This window comes from Osmerus eperlanus, chromosome 11 (genome assembly GCF_963692335.1).
Source record: "Osmerus eperlanus chromosome 11, fOsmEpe2.1, whole genome shotgun sequence".
NCBI lineage: Eukaryota > Metazoa > Chordata > Actinopteri > Osmeriformes > Osmeridae > Osmerus > Osmerus eperlanus.
The window spans coordinates 10032917-10047757 of NC_085028.1; the positions used below are offsets into that span (position 1 = coordinate 10032917).

General features: G+C 40.2%; 1 protein-coding gene across 1 annotated transcript; it reads right to left on the minus strand.

Moving 5' to 3' along the window:
• Positions 1-5760: 5760 nt before the first annotated feature.
• Positions 5761-14234, minus strand: lhx1a (LIM homeobox 1a). The gene is made up of 5 exons (XM_062473692.1): positions 13258-14234; positions 11694-11917; positions 10895-11172; positions 8634-8799; positions 5761-7235 (listed from the first exon to the last, which is right to left on the minus strand). The coding sequence occupies exons 1-5, from the start codon at positions 13425-13427 to the stop codon at positions 6856-6858; spliced, it is 1218 nt and encodes a 405-aa protein (XP_062329676.1). The 5' UTR covers positions 13428-14234; the 3' UTR covers positions 5761-6855.
• Between the last annotated feature and the right edge of the window lie 607 nt (positions 14235-14841).

The window sequence follows — 14841 nt, forward strand, 5'->3', positions numbered from 1 at the left end:
GGCTTGAGTGGTTCGGCCCACATATAATGCATGTAATTGAAATAAACAAACAAGGGCTGATTCCAAATAACACGCTGGCCCCTGCAAATCATGCATATCTCAGCTCAAGAGCGTGCCGTCCATGTTAGTGCTGGCGTGCAGGCTTTACAATCACTAGGTTTTTTTTTCTTTGTATGGCCATTGTGAAATAACACTGGAGAGGACCTTGTCCTTACCCTCTGGAAAAAGCTCATAAATATCCCTGTGATGGAGGCTCCATAGTAGATGGCGCCACAGAGTAGTTGTGGTGAATGGGAGGTACTACAGCACGAGATCCTCCCCATTTGTCTTTTGCTAGCATGAGATTGCGGTGTTATGTTCTGTTTCCAAAAGGAAAGCACATGGGCAAAGTGGGTCTCAAAGCAACATGTTTAGGTGACTCACCGAAATCAACTCATTTAAATTGCCGCTCATTCACTCAATGCCGAAAAAAGAAGGAAAAACTAAACAAAAAAAGACTACCAACACAAAACTCATCATGTTCAGAACACCTCCAGTGAAGGTTGGGAAGACTGAGGTGGAAACATAACCATTCATCTTTCTGGTCTCCCCTGTCTTCCAGCTTTAATGAATTACACTTGCATGTAATTCTAGACACCAGTCTACTCCATTATAAAGTTTGGCAGGGGTAAAAAAAAGAAAGAAAAGGAATTGCAGTCCTAATTAATTATTTTCCAGCTTTTGTTTCTAATTAACTGCATGGCTAAGCTACTATGCAAAGGTGTTGCTCAAGCTGCAAATGGGTGTGTCTGAATTATATGGTCTTACCAATTTAGACACACCCACTGAGCCCATAACTGACACACCTCTTCCAGGAAACACGCCACCCCATGCCTTCCTCCACTACAATACCCGTCCACATGACGTTTCAGCCTATCTGCAAGTAAATAATATGCTAAACGTAATTTTACTTTACAAAAAGCACAATAAGGGTCACTTCACAGACTACGTATGTTCTAACTATGATAAATGGTGCCAACTGTCATGTATGCATCACGAGTGAAATCATATATCACACACAACCACAGCTGGCAAACACTGAAATGACAAGTGCATCCAAAACCATGCCTAGACTACAAAATGTATGCACTGAACTTTGTGTCAATGCAAAGTATGCACACATAAGCAAAACGCAAAATGCTATAAGAAACTCATACAGTAAAACCCCACAACTGGTAGCACACACACATACACATACACTCACACACACACACACACACACAAACACATACACACACACCTCAATTTCCGATGTAATCCGTCATCTTGCCTATGGTTTTAATTCCTGTTAACTGCATGGTTGCATGCGGCTGCCTCGTTCATTCTAATGGAATTGAATAACAGAGCTGCTTGGCTGCACTCACACAGGCCTTCTTTAATTGGAATGAATGTTTTTTAAAAAGGGAAAAATATTCCAGCTGGATTTTTCTAGGCTAAAGGACAGTATTTGGCCCTCGATATGTTGTGGGCCAAAACAGTACCCTTAAACGATGGACGTGTACTTATAGCTGCCATAACTAATGATACTCTGTTGGATACCAGCTAGCTCATGTTTATTCTTGGATGAAGGAAGTCTTCAGAAAGTTTGGTTTTCTTAACTGATCAAGATGCTATGACCAAACATTGAAAACTATCTGGGGTGCTTTTATGTTCTGAGCCCTCATCCTCAAATGTGACTTAAAAAACAGAATAACAGTTTTCACGTTCCACACTGGTTCAGTCAACATCAGCAATGTAGCACACTACAGCCCTACACAACCCGTGCTTATACCTTCAACCATCTTTGCTGTACAGTATGTCCCTCTCTATTCACATGCACACACACACACACACACACACACACACAGGTTGTTGTGCATTGGTTACAGGTAAGTAGCTGGCTGGGAAGATATACTGTATTGTCTCTATTCTTGCAGGGATGCTGTGGACACTTACACAATGACACATTACTGGCCTTGTTTACGCCTCTCCTGTACATTCAGGTTGCTAACTCAATCCTGTCAACACGATATATTCAATACTCATCAGAATATGGTATTAGTACGCGCAACATCCACCCTCACCAAAGTAAATTAATTGTCTAATGGCTTTAAATTGATTAGCAATGTCTCAGGTTTTAGTCACAAATCTCTCCCTAATCCAGGTATTTCCCTCTTTGGATAAGCAGGGGATTGCGTTAATTAACAACGGCAGTGCGTGCCGACGTACAGTAACATGCCAACAGACACCTGGAGCTTCTGTTACAACATGGCAGGGTGATAAGGGCTGCCTTGCAGCTGTGCTCTTAGCTGGTTGTACAAATGCACTTAGTGTGATGCTGCACTGGATTCCACTCTTTAGTAAAAAAGGCTTAACCCCCCCCGCCCCTCCCTGCCTCTACCCAAAACCTGACAGTCTATTTACTTACTAAGTTTTTTTTTTAATGAACCCTGCACAATAATTAAATGAGGTTAGGTAAAGAGGCTTACTTGTTCTAATATTTGCTTACAAACTTGACAACTGTTTTTTTCCCCAGAATAAATTCAGTCTGCTAATATCGTTGGTGTTCGTCCCACCACTAGGAGGCCCCATTATGGATGTTAAGCTTTAAAGGACAGGTCAGGGGACTGGAGGTATAGAAATCACATTAAGAAGGCTCACAGACGGAACAGGGCAACAACACTTGACTGACAATCCATGAATCTCACATTAAAAAACAAACAACTTTCTCTAAAACCTTTGTTTCAATTCAATCTAACTTCTTGTACCACTAAATCCTTAGACCTAACCATAACCCTAAAACTCTCATTTGAGTTATATCCTATATCCTGGAGTTACACAGTAACAATAACCGCAACCCAAATTGCATCTCTAACCTTAAACATGATTTAATTTCAGCAGAAAGAGAACTATGTTTAATAAGGTATTTGTAAAGCCTCTAACATTGCTACTGAACTCAGAATTCTATTCCTTCTTGAATGTTAATGAAGTCTGGTCGACTGTTGCATCAGTGGAAATGTCTACACACTTTTGAATATGCAGTCACTTTTGCTTTTCAATTTGTGTGAATGAGCTGGGCTCGCAGATGCCATCACACAGATTTCTGCCCTCTGAGAAATCCTCCAAGTAGATTCTCCCTCCAAGGACATCTTCCTGTGCAGATGCCAATGTGAAACCAAATGGCAGCCTTATATTACACTGTCCAAGGTCACCGGTGTTCTTGTATATTCACATGAAGGTAATGACTCAAATATTGGTTCCTGCACTGTATCGTACATTGTAAACAGCCATAAGGAAATAGTATGAGTTATGAGGACCGTTTATCCCTGCCTTTTGGAAATGCTGTGACAGGTTCACCTGTCTCTCAGACAAGTACGGCTCACACCAAATTGGCCAGTGAGAGGGTGGCTCCCCCATACTCGTTTATCTGTAAGTCAGCACAAAAATAATATAGCTTTACAGTTGGTGAGTGAACTGCATGTCTAGACACACCATCACCTACTCAAAGGAAGACAAACTAGAAAAAATGATTTCTCAGCCAACCTATGAAATTGATTTGCGTTCTCATGTTTGGTCAAGATTGTTCCCAGACGTGTTTCATTTCATTGCAAAGCAATGAAGATGCGTGCCCTGTTTTTGTGTATTTACAGCTGCAGAACTTCACATAGTGAAGAGGGGTTCTCAAACTATGTTGGGCTGCAGAGCCAACAGGTATGATGGTCTTGTAAAAGCCCTCCCTCCTTTCCCTCTTCCCGTCCAACCTATCCACAGAGGACGTAGGCTAGTCACATGACTACGCTCAAGAATTTAAACCGTCATTTAAAATCACTCGATACAGTTAAGGTGTGTTAATTTTTTTCAACTGCGACGACAAGGTCGGTTTAGAACCAATAGCCGATGCCCAATCAATAGGAGATTTGAATTTAAAGAGCCATGGTCTTAACCCTCTCCCCCACTGCAGGCCTTGGGTGGTGGCGTGTAGCGTTAACGTCTTGGCTAAGCTGAGGGGTTCAGCGGAGTCTTATATCCCCCCCGTTATCCCCCAGCAGCCCCACCCTCCCACCATCTCGCCTGCACTCCTCAGGCCCGGTTACCTCTCAGGGCCATGATTAATTCATGGTGGATTACGGACTGGGGGGTAGGGGTGGAGGGGGTCTAGCAGCATGAAGGTTAGTGAGAGATAAGGGCTACTTTCCCCAGATACAGGCCACAATCCCATGCCCACACTGCTCCAACTGGAACCTATGAATAATTTTACATTCCCCTGCCAATAAACACCTGGTCATTTATTAATTTGAATACACACTATTTGGCCTATTTCAATCTTTTCTGACTCTGACACAATATGTGTAAGTATTTTGAGGCAGCAATTTCTGTGCTCTGGTTTCTGTGTGCTAGTAATATCTGAGTACTAAATATATACTGTTATTTGAATTATGTGTGTGTGGTGGTACTAAGTGGACTAATTCCTGTCACTTTGCTGTGTACAAAAACACACAAGGAATGGTTCGTCTCCTCCCACAAGAATGACCGCCCCATAGCAACAACTCAAAACTTTAGAACTAAAGGTAAAATAAAAAATTAAATAAAAAAACGATTCAGTCCTGACCGAGAACACTGTAACAACTGCTTGAAAGAAATCCTCCACAACCTCAAGAAATGTAATAAATTACATAATTTAATAAATAAAAAGAATCTGTCAGGACTGTGGGAAAAGAAACGATATCAGCATTAGTTATGAATTCAGTTTCTAGAATTAAAGAGGGACTCCCTCTTGTGTTTGGCTGCAGTCACTCGGCCAGCAAGTCAGCAAGATTTCCTTGTTATTCATATCCCAGCAGTATGCCATATGACTTGTTCACAGATATACAGTTGAAATTGCAGCCAAAGTATTTCATGCTCTATTGTGCGACAATGGAGTGGAAACTAACGTTACTCAAGGAGGACGAAAATATTTACATTTCAAGGCACCGCTGTATATGTTTGACTGTAAACTTTTTGGAATTTAATAAATTTTTGTAGTAGCTTCTGACCGAGGCCAAAACCTATTAAATGTATAATTGTGTAGAAGATCAAAATTTCAGTCTTCACCAAGATTGTTATGAATGTTAAGATCTGTCAATGGAACCTCAGTGATTCCATTTAATCACTACCAGTCTTTGATAAAGAGTATACCGAACTCTATCCCCTCACAATGCAAACAAACAATACTCAACCTAGGAGGATAAATAGGTAAGATCGGGAAAGGGTTCATACCCCAAAACTAAACGCATAGGGTCAAATATTATAAAGTTGCTATTAGACCATCAATTAATACAAATATATTTTCATTCAAATTGTATATTTTCTAGTTTTATTAGAAACACATTTTTTTCCAACATGTCGTATTTATACAGTGAATGGTCTAATATGCACTGGAGGTCACATAAGCTTAGGTTTATTGGAACAATAAAAGACATACCATGAGGGTTTGATATTCAAAGAAAGTAGCAGCTGGTTGCTGCATATTTGACCATCAATTTTAATAGTTTGGATTCTCCTTTAAAGACACAAAAATAAAACCTGTTTAAGTATGTCATATTAACAATTTTATGAATGCTGTTCAGCAGACTAAAAAATTAAGAAGTAAATGACTTCTCAGCATGTTTTTTAACACTTACACTTTGTCTCAACACGTTCTGCAGATGATGGTGCAAAGCACTTTTACAGTATTGTGCTATTTTTTATTTGGCAACTGTCTACTTGTGTTTTTTTTTGTAAATCTTTTTAAATTTTTTGTAAACAACATCTTGTACAAACTAGCACAGTGAAACACAACCCCAGCAAACGTGTTTGTCTTCATACAATATAAATAAAATCAATACAAAAGTTTGGTTGGTTGCTTGGAACATTTTTATATGGATCAAGAGGTTCTAAAACATGGTTTGATACTTTTAACTCCTGAATTAAATATATTACGTAAACAGTTGACTGTTCTAAGTCCCTTTCAGGCCCCCATTAAAAGATTCTTAGAAGGTAGAATTCATTACCATTTCATGTTCTTTTCCATTCAAATAAAGGGTTTTACAATCCATATATTGTTTTAGAGACTGCCTTTTGAAGGCCAACTTTCAGATTTGGTGGAATTCTCGAACCAAGAAAAGTAACTAGTCCAGATGGAAGAAAAAAAGGTATTTCCCCTGGCCTTGAGAAACATATTTAGTGTTGAAAAGGTTGTTTAAGTGTCAATATGGCAGAGCCTTGAGAGGCAAAGAGGTCTGAGGAGCTTTTGAATAAATACAAGAGACATATCGAGTGTCATAAATAGAGTCCAACGTCATTCAGCCTTCTTGGTGCCAGTGGCTTGGGTTACCGTTCGACTAACCGGCCTTTCCTTTTTCCTCTGTAAAGCTGTTGAGTCTTTGACAGTAGCTAATGATATTTCTTTTGTTGGGGATATATTACTTGTTTTGGAAATTGTGTTTTTTTCCCAGTGATGTATGTTTGGAGGTTTGTCACTGTGCTAGGCCACTGACAGGAGTCAGGAGGGGTCACAGTCATGGAGGGCAGGGGCCCGAGGCCTTCGGTTCAACAGTCTCACACACACACAGTCTTTTGTGCGCCCAAAGTCCTTGTTCGGTTTTGGAAAAAGAAGCAATCAAAACATCAACACAATACCAAGGTAAATGTTTACAACTACATTGTCCACGCCGTGTTTTTTTCACCATATATCTTTCTTGCAAAACAAATCATATGGGGAAAATAAATAAATGTAACAGACCAAAAAAAAAAAGATTCAACAGGTGTCTCTAACCTTGGCCCTACCATTCCCCTTATTGTACAGTATGCTCATTGGAGCTACCATACAGTGCCCTCGTTCATTTCCGAGGGTTGGTGGGACAAGTGGTTGTTATATCCGCTGCCATTGAGGGACAGTGAGGTAAAGGGTGGACTGGGCCCAAACACCTCCGAGGACATGCTGTGCAGGGGCCCTGGGATCCCGGGCTCTGGGCTGGGCGAGTCCCCTGGGTGGTGGGACATGATGTCAGAGAAACGCTGCACCTCACTGGAAGGGTGGTGCCCTGGCATAGGATGATCCATGCCACCAAGAGGGGTGCCCGTAGGGCCTGAAGAGGGCACGAAGGGGAGGTCTACAGGGGTCTGCGCCTGCGATGAGGGAGGCCCCTGAGGAAAGAAGTCATAGTTCCCTCCTGGGCCATAGTACTCGCTTTGATAATCTGCGGATTGACAAGAAAACCAAGGTCAGACGTGTGAGGAATGAGTGCGAGAAAATAATTGTCAGAGATGTTGTGGGAAATCCATTGAATATACGTCGCCTGTAGTTGTGTGAGAGAGAACCCCTCGTTGTGCCACATTAGTCAGAGAACACGTTACACTTAAATCAAAGCTTCAATTGGTGGGGAGAATTTGTTTTTTATATGGGCCATTTCATCAGCAATTTTACACACAGAGACCTATTTCTTATTTAGACAGAATATTATTAGACATGAGAAGCCCACCACAAAGGACAAAAGCCCAAGCACTTTTGAAATCCTCACATCATAACAAAAAAATGTAAGAATATGAGGATTTTTTTTACCGTCACAGAAACAGGACGCTACTATTTTAGTGAATACATTACTAATGGCACAGGCATTGTAACATATTTTAGGACACACATAATAATAAATAAGTTTCATCAATTAAAATGAGAATTTCAATCAACCAAACAAACAACTTAAAACTATGGACCTGCATTAAACGCAAATGTCAATTCATTTGTTTGCTAAGATGTCTAAATAATATAACATCTGCATACTTGGCAACAGAGTATTATTACAGTATCCCTCCTATAAAATCAAGTGTCTCCATTTGAAAGATGAATTATGTTGGAAAACATTTCAAAATTACGCCTACATTAGAGAGGGGTTCATGAGATTGGCCAGTGAGACAGTATTGTTACTTGAAGCCCACATTCACCTATTGACCTCATAATTATATGTATAAGTTACATATTAACAAAACTGCTCTGAACACAAAGACCAAAGACAGCAGGAATTTGGTAATGAGGTACTGATATAGTAAATATATCACAAAGAACTAAATATTTAAGAAGTTTCATCCGTATTCAGATTCATAGTAAATGTGCAATTGAGGCCAAATGCATTTATTGTTATTGCACATTATGCAACTGTAATTTTTATAAAATGTTTATCTTAATTTCCTTCTTATTTTTTCGCTTTTGGCTTCATTCAAAATATTATTCTAGTCCCTAAAGCTATCATGTACGGTAAAAAAAACAACACAGAGGCCTATTTAATTTTTGTAAATGTTACATTACTCATGTAAAGCCGACAGGTGGTAGGATCGTTTTAAGATAAATCTGACTAAAACCTTGCTTGGTAATGTTCTTCTACAAGCATTTTAAAACAGCCCCCTATTGTAGCTTCTAGACTATTTCAACGTCTGCGCGCCCATCAGATAAGCCACGATAGTCATCAAAGGCGTCCTAGGGTAGAGCGACAAATGGAAACAGCGCTTAACAGACACATGTAAAATTATTCCACATTTCAAACAAACATGTGAAAATAGATAAAACCCTCTAAGACACGTAAGCCTTTCATCATCGTTCTTACCTCCATAGTAAGAAAAGGGGCCGTTTGGAATTAATTCCCCAGGTTCGAGCCGGTCCACTAGCGTTCTCATTCTCCTCGGGCTGCGGAAAAACGCGTGCCTTCTTGCGCCCAGAGCGCTCAATTGCTTCATACGACGCTCTTTGGACCGCCGGTTCTGAAACCATACCTAGGAAGCACAACGGGCAAGTAGGCTATGTTTAAAACAATGTGATATATAGGCCTGCGTGACAAAAACGTATTTCTGTCATTAGACATTTCATTAAAAAAGCTCAAACACAGCAATGCTTGTTACCAAAATGCTATTGGCATAATCTATGGAGGTGGGGTAGCCTATAATCATGTAAATCTTAACTGAAGGGAACACATTATTGACAGCAAAACGCAAAAGTACAACATAAAATTACCCCAGTCTGACCTAATACCTGGGAATGCTTTTAAACCTAAACTTACTAAGCATAACTTTTATAATTTCCCACACTTCATTTAAAATACATGTCTGGCATGAAACAAGTCTCTTAAATCTGAGTAATCATGCATAAAACGAACCGGTTTTTTACGAATATGTTTATTGTTTTGTTTTTAATCGGCGTCAAGGTATAGTACATAGGGATGAATTACATGTGCTTTTCCTGCCATGTCCTGACGGTCAAGATTACGTGATGGTGACGTGATGGAGCGAATTTGTATTGCAGTGACACGATTATTCCTAATTATCGTCTCTTGGAGAGTCTGGAATCAAACATATTTTAATGATCTTTTAACCCCTCATTTACCCCAACCGAGGGGGGGCAGCAGCAGGGCCTTAAAATCTCAAATTAATACTTAATAGGAGGGTTGTTACAGATATATTAACATGCTCTGCCGGGGTTATTATTTCGTAATCTATGTACCCACCCTTGAATTCTTACTGCTAATTACACTCTTCCTTGGTGCTCTTAAATATTCAACTTCGCCTCTTTATTAATCTTGTAAACCATTTTTTTTCTTTATAGATTTGTCGTCCAATCTCGAATTAATAGGTATGAAAGTCAACCCCGCAGCACATTTATGTTAGACAGTGATTTAAGTAGATGTTAGTATTTATTTATTGTGGATGTAGGTTTGTCGGCACTTTAAGCTCGACACGAAAACCTTCTCCAGCTGATCAACAATTGAGGCGTTGGAAAATGTGCCTAATTTTTGTGACATTATCCTCGGTTCTACAAGGCCAAGCTCAAACATGCACGCGTAAATCTTGAAAGCCTTTCAGTTTAATATTATATAGGCTGGACTAAAATAGCTTGTATTTGGATTTAAGGACAAATAAGTAGCCTACTTACAAGTTACATGAATAGAACAAAAATTGAATAATACTTTTACCGACAATATGATATATAGGCCTATGATAAGTAGGCTAACAATAAACTTGATACATAGCCTATCTCGATTATTTTCTGCAATATTTTATTATAAATTAACATTATTATTATAATAACTTGGTAATACTGCGATTGGCAGCAAGTTAAAAAAAATCTGAAATAATATTATGTTTCAGTATAACAATTCTAGGCTGCTTGAGAACAAAATGTAATACCTAATTGAAAACTCCATATTAGATTAAAGGGATAAAGGGGCATTCGGAAGTCTCGTGAAACTGATTTCTGCGTTTACACTTGACTGAAAATGGTCACAGCATGGCTAAATGTGGTCGCAAAACGTGATGGCACAGTGCTGCCAAGACTCCCAATCGCTCTCACCAGTCTTGAGCCAGTTGGCGTATTTACTTGTCTTGGAAGCCAAGTATCAAAAATACCCATATAAATTACCCTTTCCAAATAATCCTCGATGACAGCCAATGTTTTGCTCACTGAATCCCAATGTGACATGGGCAATTTCGAGAAAAGCCCATCTCTTTAAGGGCAGGAAAATGAGAAAGGAACGGCGTGAATCTGATGAGGCCCTGTTTGTGGCGAACTGTTGACATCGCGCCCAGCAATGATACAAGTGCCAACAAAAGACCCCATTCCGCGCACCCCCTCCCCCGTTTTAGCTCAGGCGCTTAGGGATATACTCTCCATAAAATATAAACTGCTTTCTCACACATTTTAATGAGCGCGTAACCCTGAAAACGAACAAGGTGAGTTCCCCCACCACCCGTTCTTCCAGACTCACCTAGCTGCTTCTTTCAAAGAGCTAAAATAAAAAATATTCCAGTGGCTTTAAGAAAAAAGAATTGCAAACGTGTGAATTCAGTATTATCTGCCGTAATATAATGTGGCTACCTGAATAACTCGCATGTTCAGCCCCGTTTCCTGTGCGAGCTGCTCTCTGATGTGTCTCGTGGGTTTTGGGGTAGCTGCAAACGCTGCTTTCAAAGTCTCCAGTTGCTTTGCTTTGATGGTGGTTCGAGGTCCACGTCGTTTACCACCGAGGTTCTGGTCGTCATTCTCGTTGTTACCAGTCTCTTTGTCCGATAAATTGGCTATTTCAGAATCCTTTACATCGTCCTGTAACTGGTCTTGAGAATCCGGTGATAAACTCGGATCACTACATGCTGTTACTGTGAGAGAGAGAAAAACGGAGCGAATATTAGAACGCGTACACAATTAAACCGAGATAGACCAACATGTTGTCACCAAACAGTGCAGAATACATTAATGGCCCATTGCAATTGGCTTTCAACTTAATGGTAATCATTTTCCATGAAGGGCCATTTTATACATTGAAACATGCTTTTATTATTTAATTTGTTCTTATCAATGGAATAACATAGGCCCCCAAGTCCCAAATCAACATTTAGCATATTTTAACTGAGAGGACATGCATGGGCTATCTCAAGAACATGTTTGAAATGTTATAAAACATCAAATTGCTGTTTTGAACAACGTTTTTTGTTATCGAACCATTTAGCTATATGATATTATAAATAGGCATCTGTAAATGGGCTATTAGGCCACATCTGATATACCTCCAGTCACTGAAATGATGCATGATCATTCGACTTCAAAAGCGTTGGCTGAAAGCATCACATTCATCACAATTTAGGTGAAACCCGCCATATTATGAAGCCGTTCGTCGTACCTGAGAGAAGGTTTGTGTCTTTTGCATTGCTGTTGCTTAGGTAATCTTCTTTGCAGACAAATTTGTTTTCGTCAATGATGTATAGCTCCTCTCCGGTTGAAAGCTGCTTATTGCACATCATGCACGTGAAGCAGTTGAGGTGAAACACTTTACTCCTCGCCCTCCGTACCAAGTCATTCGGAGAGATGCCTTGTGAACAACCTGCACACTTCGTACCGAACCGCCTGTCAGGAAAAAATAGGATGTCTGTTATTACAAAGCATTAGGATATTAAGACTTTTGTTTACTATAGGCCGCAAGGTCAAATGTAAAAAGTTCAGACTGCAGACAATATTTTGGAAATAGCCTACTACTATTTTGTAATAACAAATAACATGAATGAATGCCTATTAAAACTATCATTTTATTTAGGCTTATCTTAACTGTTGAATTATCCGACCGAATTGTGTGTCATAACAAAGAGCGAGTCTATTTTAGAATCATTGAGAAAATGGCAAAATAGGCCTATATACATGTAGCATATTTTTTGATAGGTCCTATATTTATATACAGAAAATATAGCATGCTTTGAAAGTTATTTTCCTAATTGATTTGCTTCTCTTATTTGTAGGTCCAACAGACTCCGATGAGGCACATAGGCTACATGCACTTCAAAACACAATGATTGATACTACGAGAGATTATCCTAGTTTTATTTCTTGTTAGGCATAGGCCTAATGTGTATTGAGATTCTGTACACTAATTGTTGATTGCAAGTCTGTGATTCCACTGTCTGCGGGTTTGATCTTTTACACCGGTTTATTATTTAAATCAATGTATCACGTATCCTTCACTCGAGCTGTGCAAACACATGGATCTGTCCAGACAGCTTTACCACCATGTGAGCTATACTTCCAACACGGAATCCCAGTGAAGTTGATTCTAGCGGCTTTTCTGGCCGTCTATATCTTGTAAACAAAGTGTGATTTCCTTCGAACCCCTACCGGGAACGAGTACACACAGTTAATGCCGCTGTCCTTCGCTTAGCATTGAAATACAAATTAACAAGCCGTTAATTACTGTGCCCTAATCAAAGCTTCTGATCACTCACCACACGGACCTAATTCACACCTTTGGCATCGAACGAAATGTATTTGGTAGGCTAGTTTTGTGGAACTACTAGGCCTACACTCCATTATGTAAACACCAAGTAGGCCCAACTGCCGGTTTTTAAGCGTAGGCTATGGTTGTAGCCTTTAATTAATTCATTATTTTCCTTTCGAAGCAACTTTTTGCGCAACAAATTAAAACTATCCTCAGAGAGACTAGCAAAAGGGTTTGATGTCTAGTTTGTATACCCTAAAATAATCTTCCTTCCCCAACACGGCCATAATGTAAGAGTAAGCTACATTAATAAAAATTTACTATTGCAAAGTGCACCTTTGTTTTGGATTAGACCTATGTTTTTCTTTCTATCTACATCTAAGACTAACATATGACGCTGCATACAGAATCAACAGTAATACGCGAAAACCTTGTACAACATGAAACAATGATAAATGTGTGGTTTTAAAGCACAACTCACCTGAAGAAGTCGTTTTTGCAGTATAGTTTCCCCTCTCGCGAAAAACACTTCTCTGTTAAATTGCATTTACACTCGCAGCACTGAACGCACTTCACGTGCCATGCTCTGTCCAAAACATTTAGGAGAAACCTGTCCAAAATAGGCCTCTCGCACCCTGCACAGTGTACCATCGTCTTTGGATGTGCACCCACAGTGATACCGTGGTCTTTACAGCCCGAGGTTCAGGTCCTTTAACTCGACTAGATAAACAAATCAACACCCCACACCGAACATCGACTGCTTTCGTTGCGTGTTTGGTTCCTTAGTCGGTCGGAGGTCCCGGGTCAATGTGTTTTAAGGAACAGTCGGTCGGTCGCCTTCGGCACTTCTCCCTGTATGCTTAAGAGGCCAGCACGGAGGTATGGGGTCCAAAAGTAGGATGGCGACCGTTGCCAAGACGTCCTCTTAAGTGTGAGGTAGAACCAATACCTTTGGCTCCTCGAGATTCAGTCCTTTGGATCCACTCCCACACACAGAACACACACCTGTGTTGAGCCAATCAAATGACAAAATATCAGCCCCCTTCTAAATATTAGCTAAATTGCAAGAACCATAGCAAGTCTGCAATTCTCCGTGGTGTTCGAAGTGAAGCATTGGACGAAAAAAGAGACGTGTGCCAGTCAGGACTCGAAGACGCATCTAATAAACTGGTTTCAGAGCAATACTGTCACACAGCAAGACACGCGTGCCTATAAATAATTCAATGTACTTTGACATGGCCGCTTATCCACTGACGAGCGCCCGGCAAGAAACAAAACGATAAACCCCAAATATCTCAAGAAAAAGTGTCTCTCCTCCGGATCCGTTGGTCCTGTTTTTTCTTTTTTTTGTCAAAGATTCTAGTGATGGAAGCATACGTCTCTGTGCAGGATTGACGCTCTTCGTTCAGTCTCCAGTACTCTGCATGTTTCTGAAAGCACACGAGCCAGCCTTATTCACGGACTCGTGACGTCAGGCTGAGGCGAAACCAATCAGCACCTCTCCATGCAAGTAACCATTAGCTATCCCTACAAAGCCGCGCCGGTGCACTCTACTGCTTATTGGGAACTGAAGATACCAATTGTCAAAATTTGCCTGAAACTGTCATACGGTTGTGAATGTGGATGGTGAGCAGAATCACGACGACCGTCTGGGTAAAGAGGGTCTCGTCCATTGATCCACCGTCTTCTGGAAAATGGACAGCATGAATCGTTTTCCAAGGTAGATATGCGCATCTTGTCGAAGACGAAGCTTGTCATGGTGATAGGCATTGGCAAAGTATTACCTGTCTGTAGATGCTAAAGGCTGTTTTTCCATGTTTATATGTTCGTTTAATATTAATCTCATCTAGAGACTTAGGCTATATTGTTTTTCTTTGCTATTACCAAGAATACCCGTCACCAGAATAGCGTATTTTCATCAGAAACGAATCTGAGTTTGATATGAGTTTTGGCTAAGCTTAAACTAAAGACGCTGCATCTTCCAAACCTGCTTTAGCACATGGCGGGGTTCAACTTGGTAGTGCCGAATAAGGAAAACTGTGTGAACGTTTCGTAAATATAATGC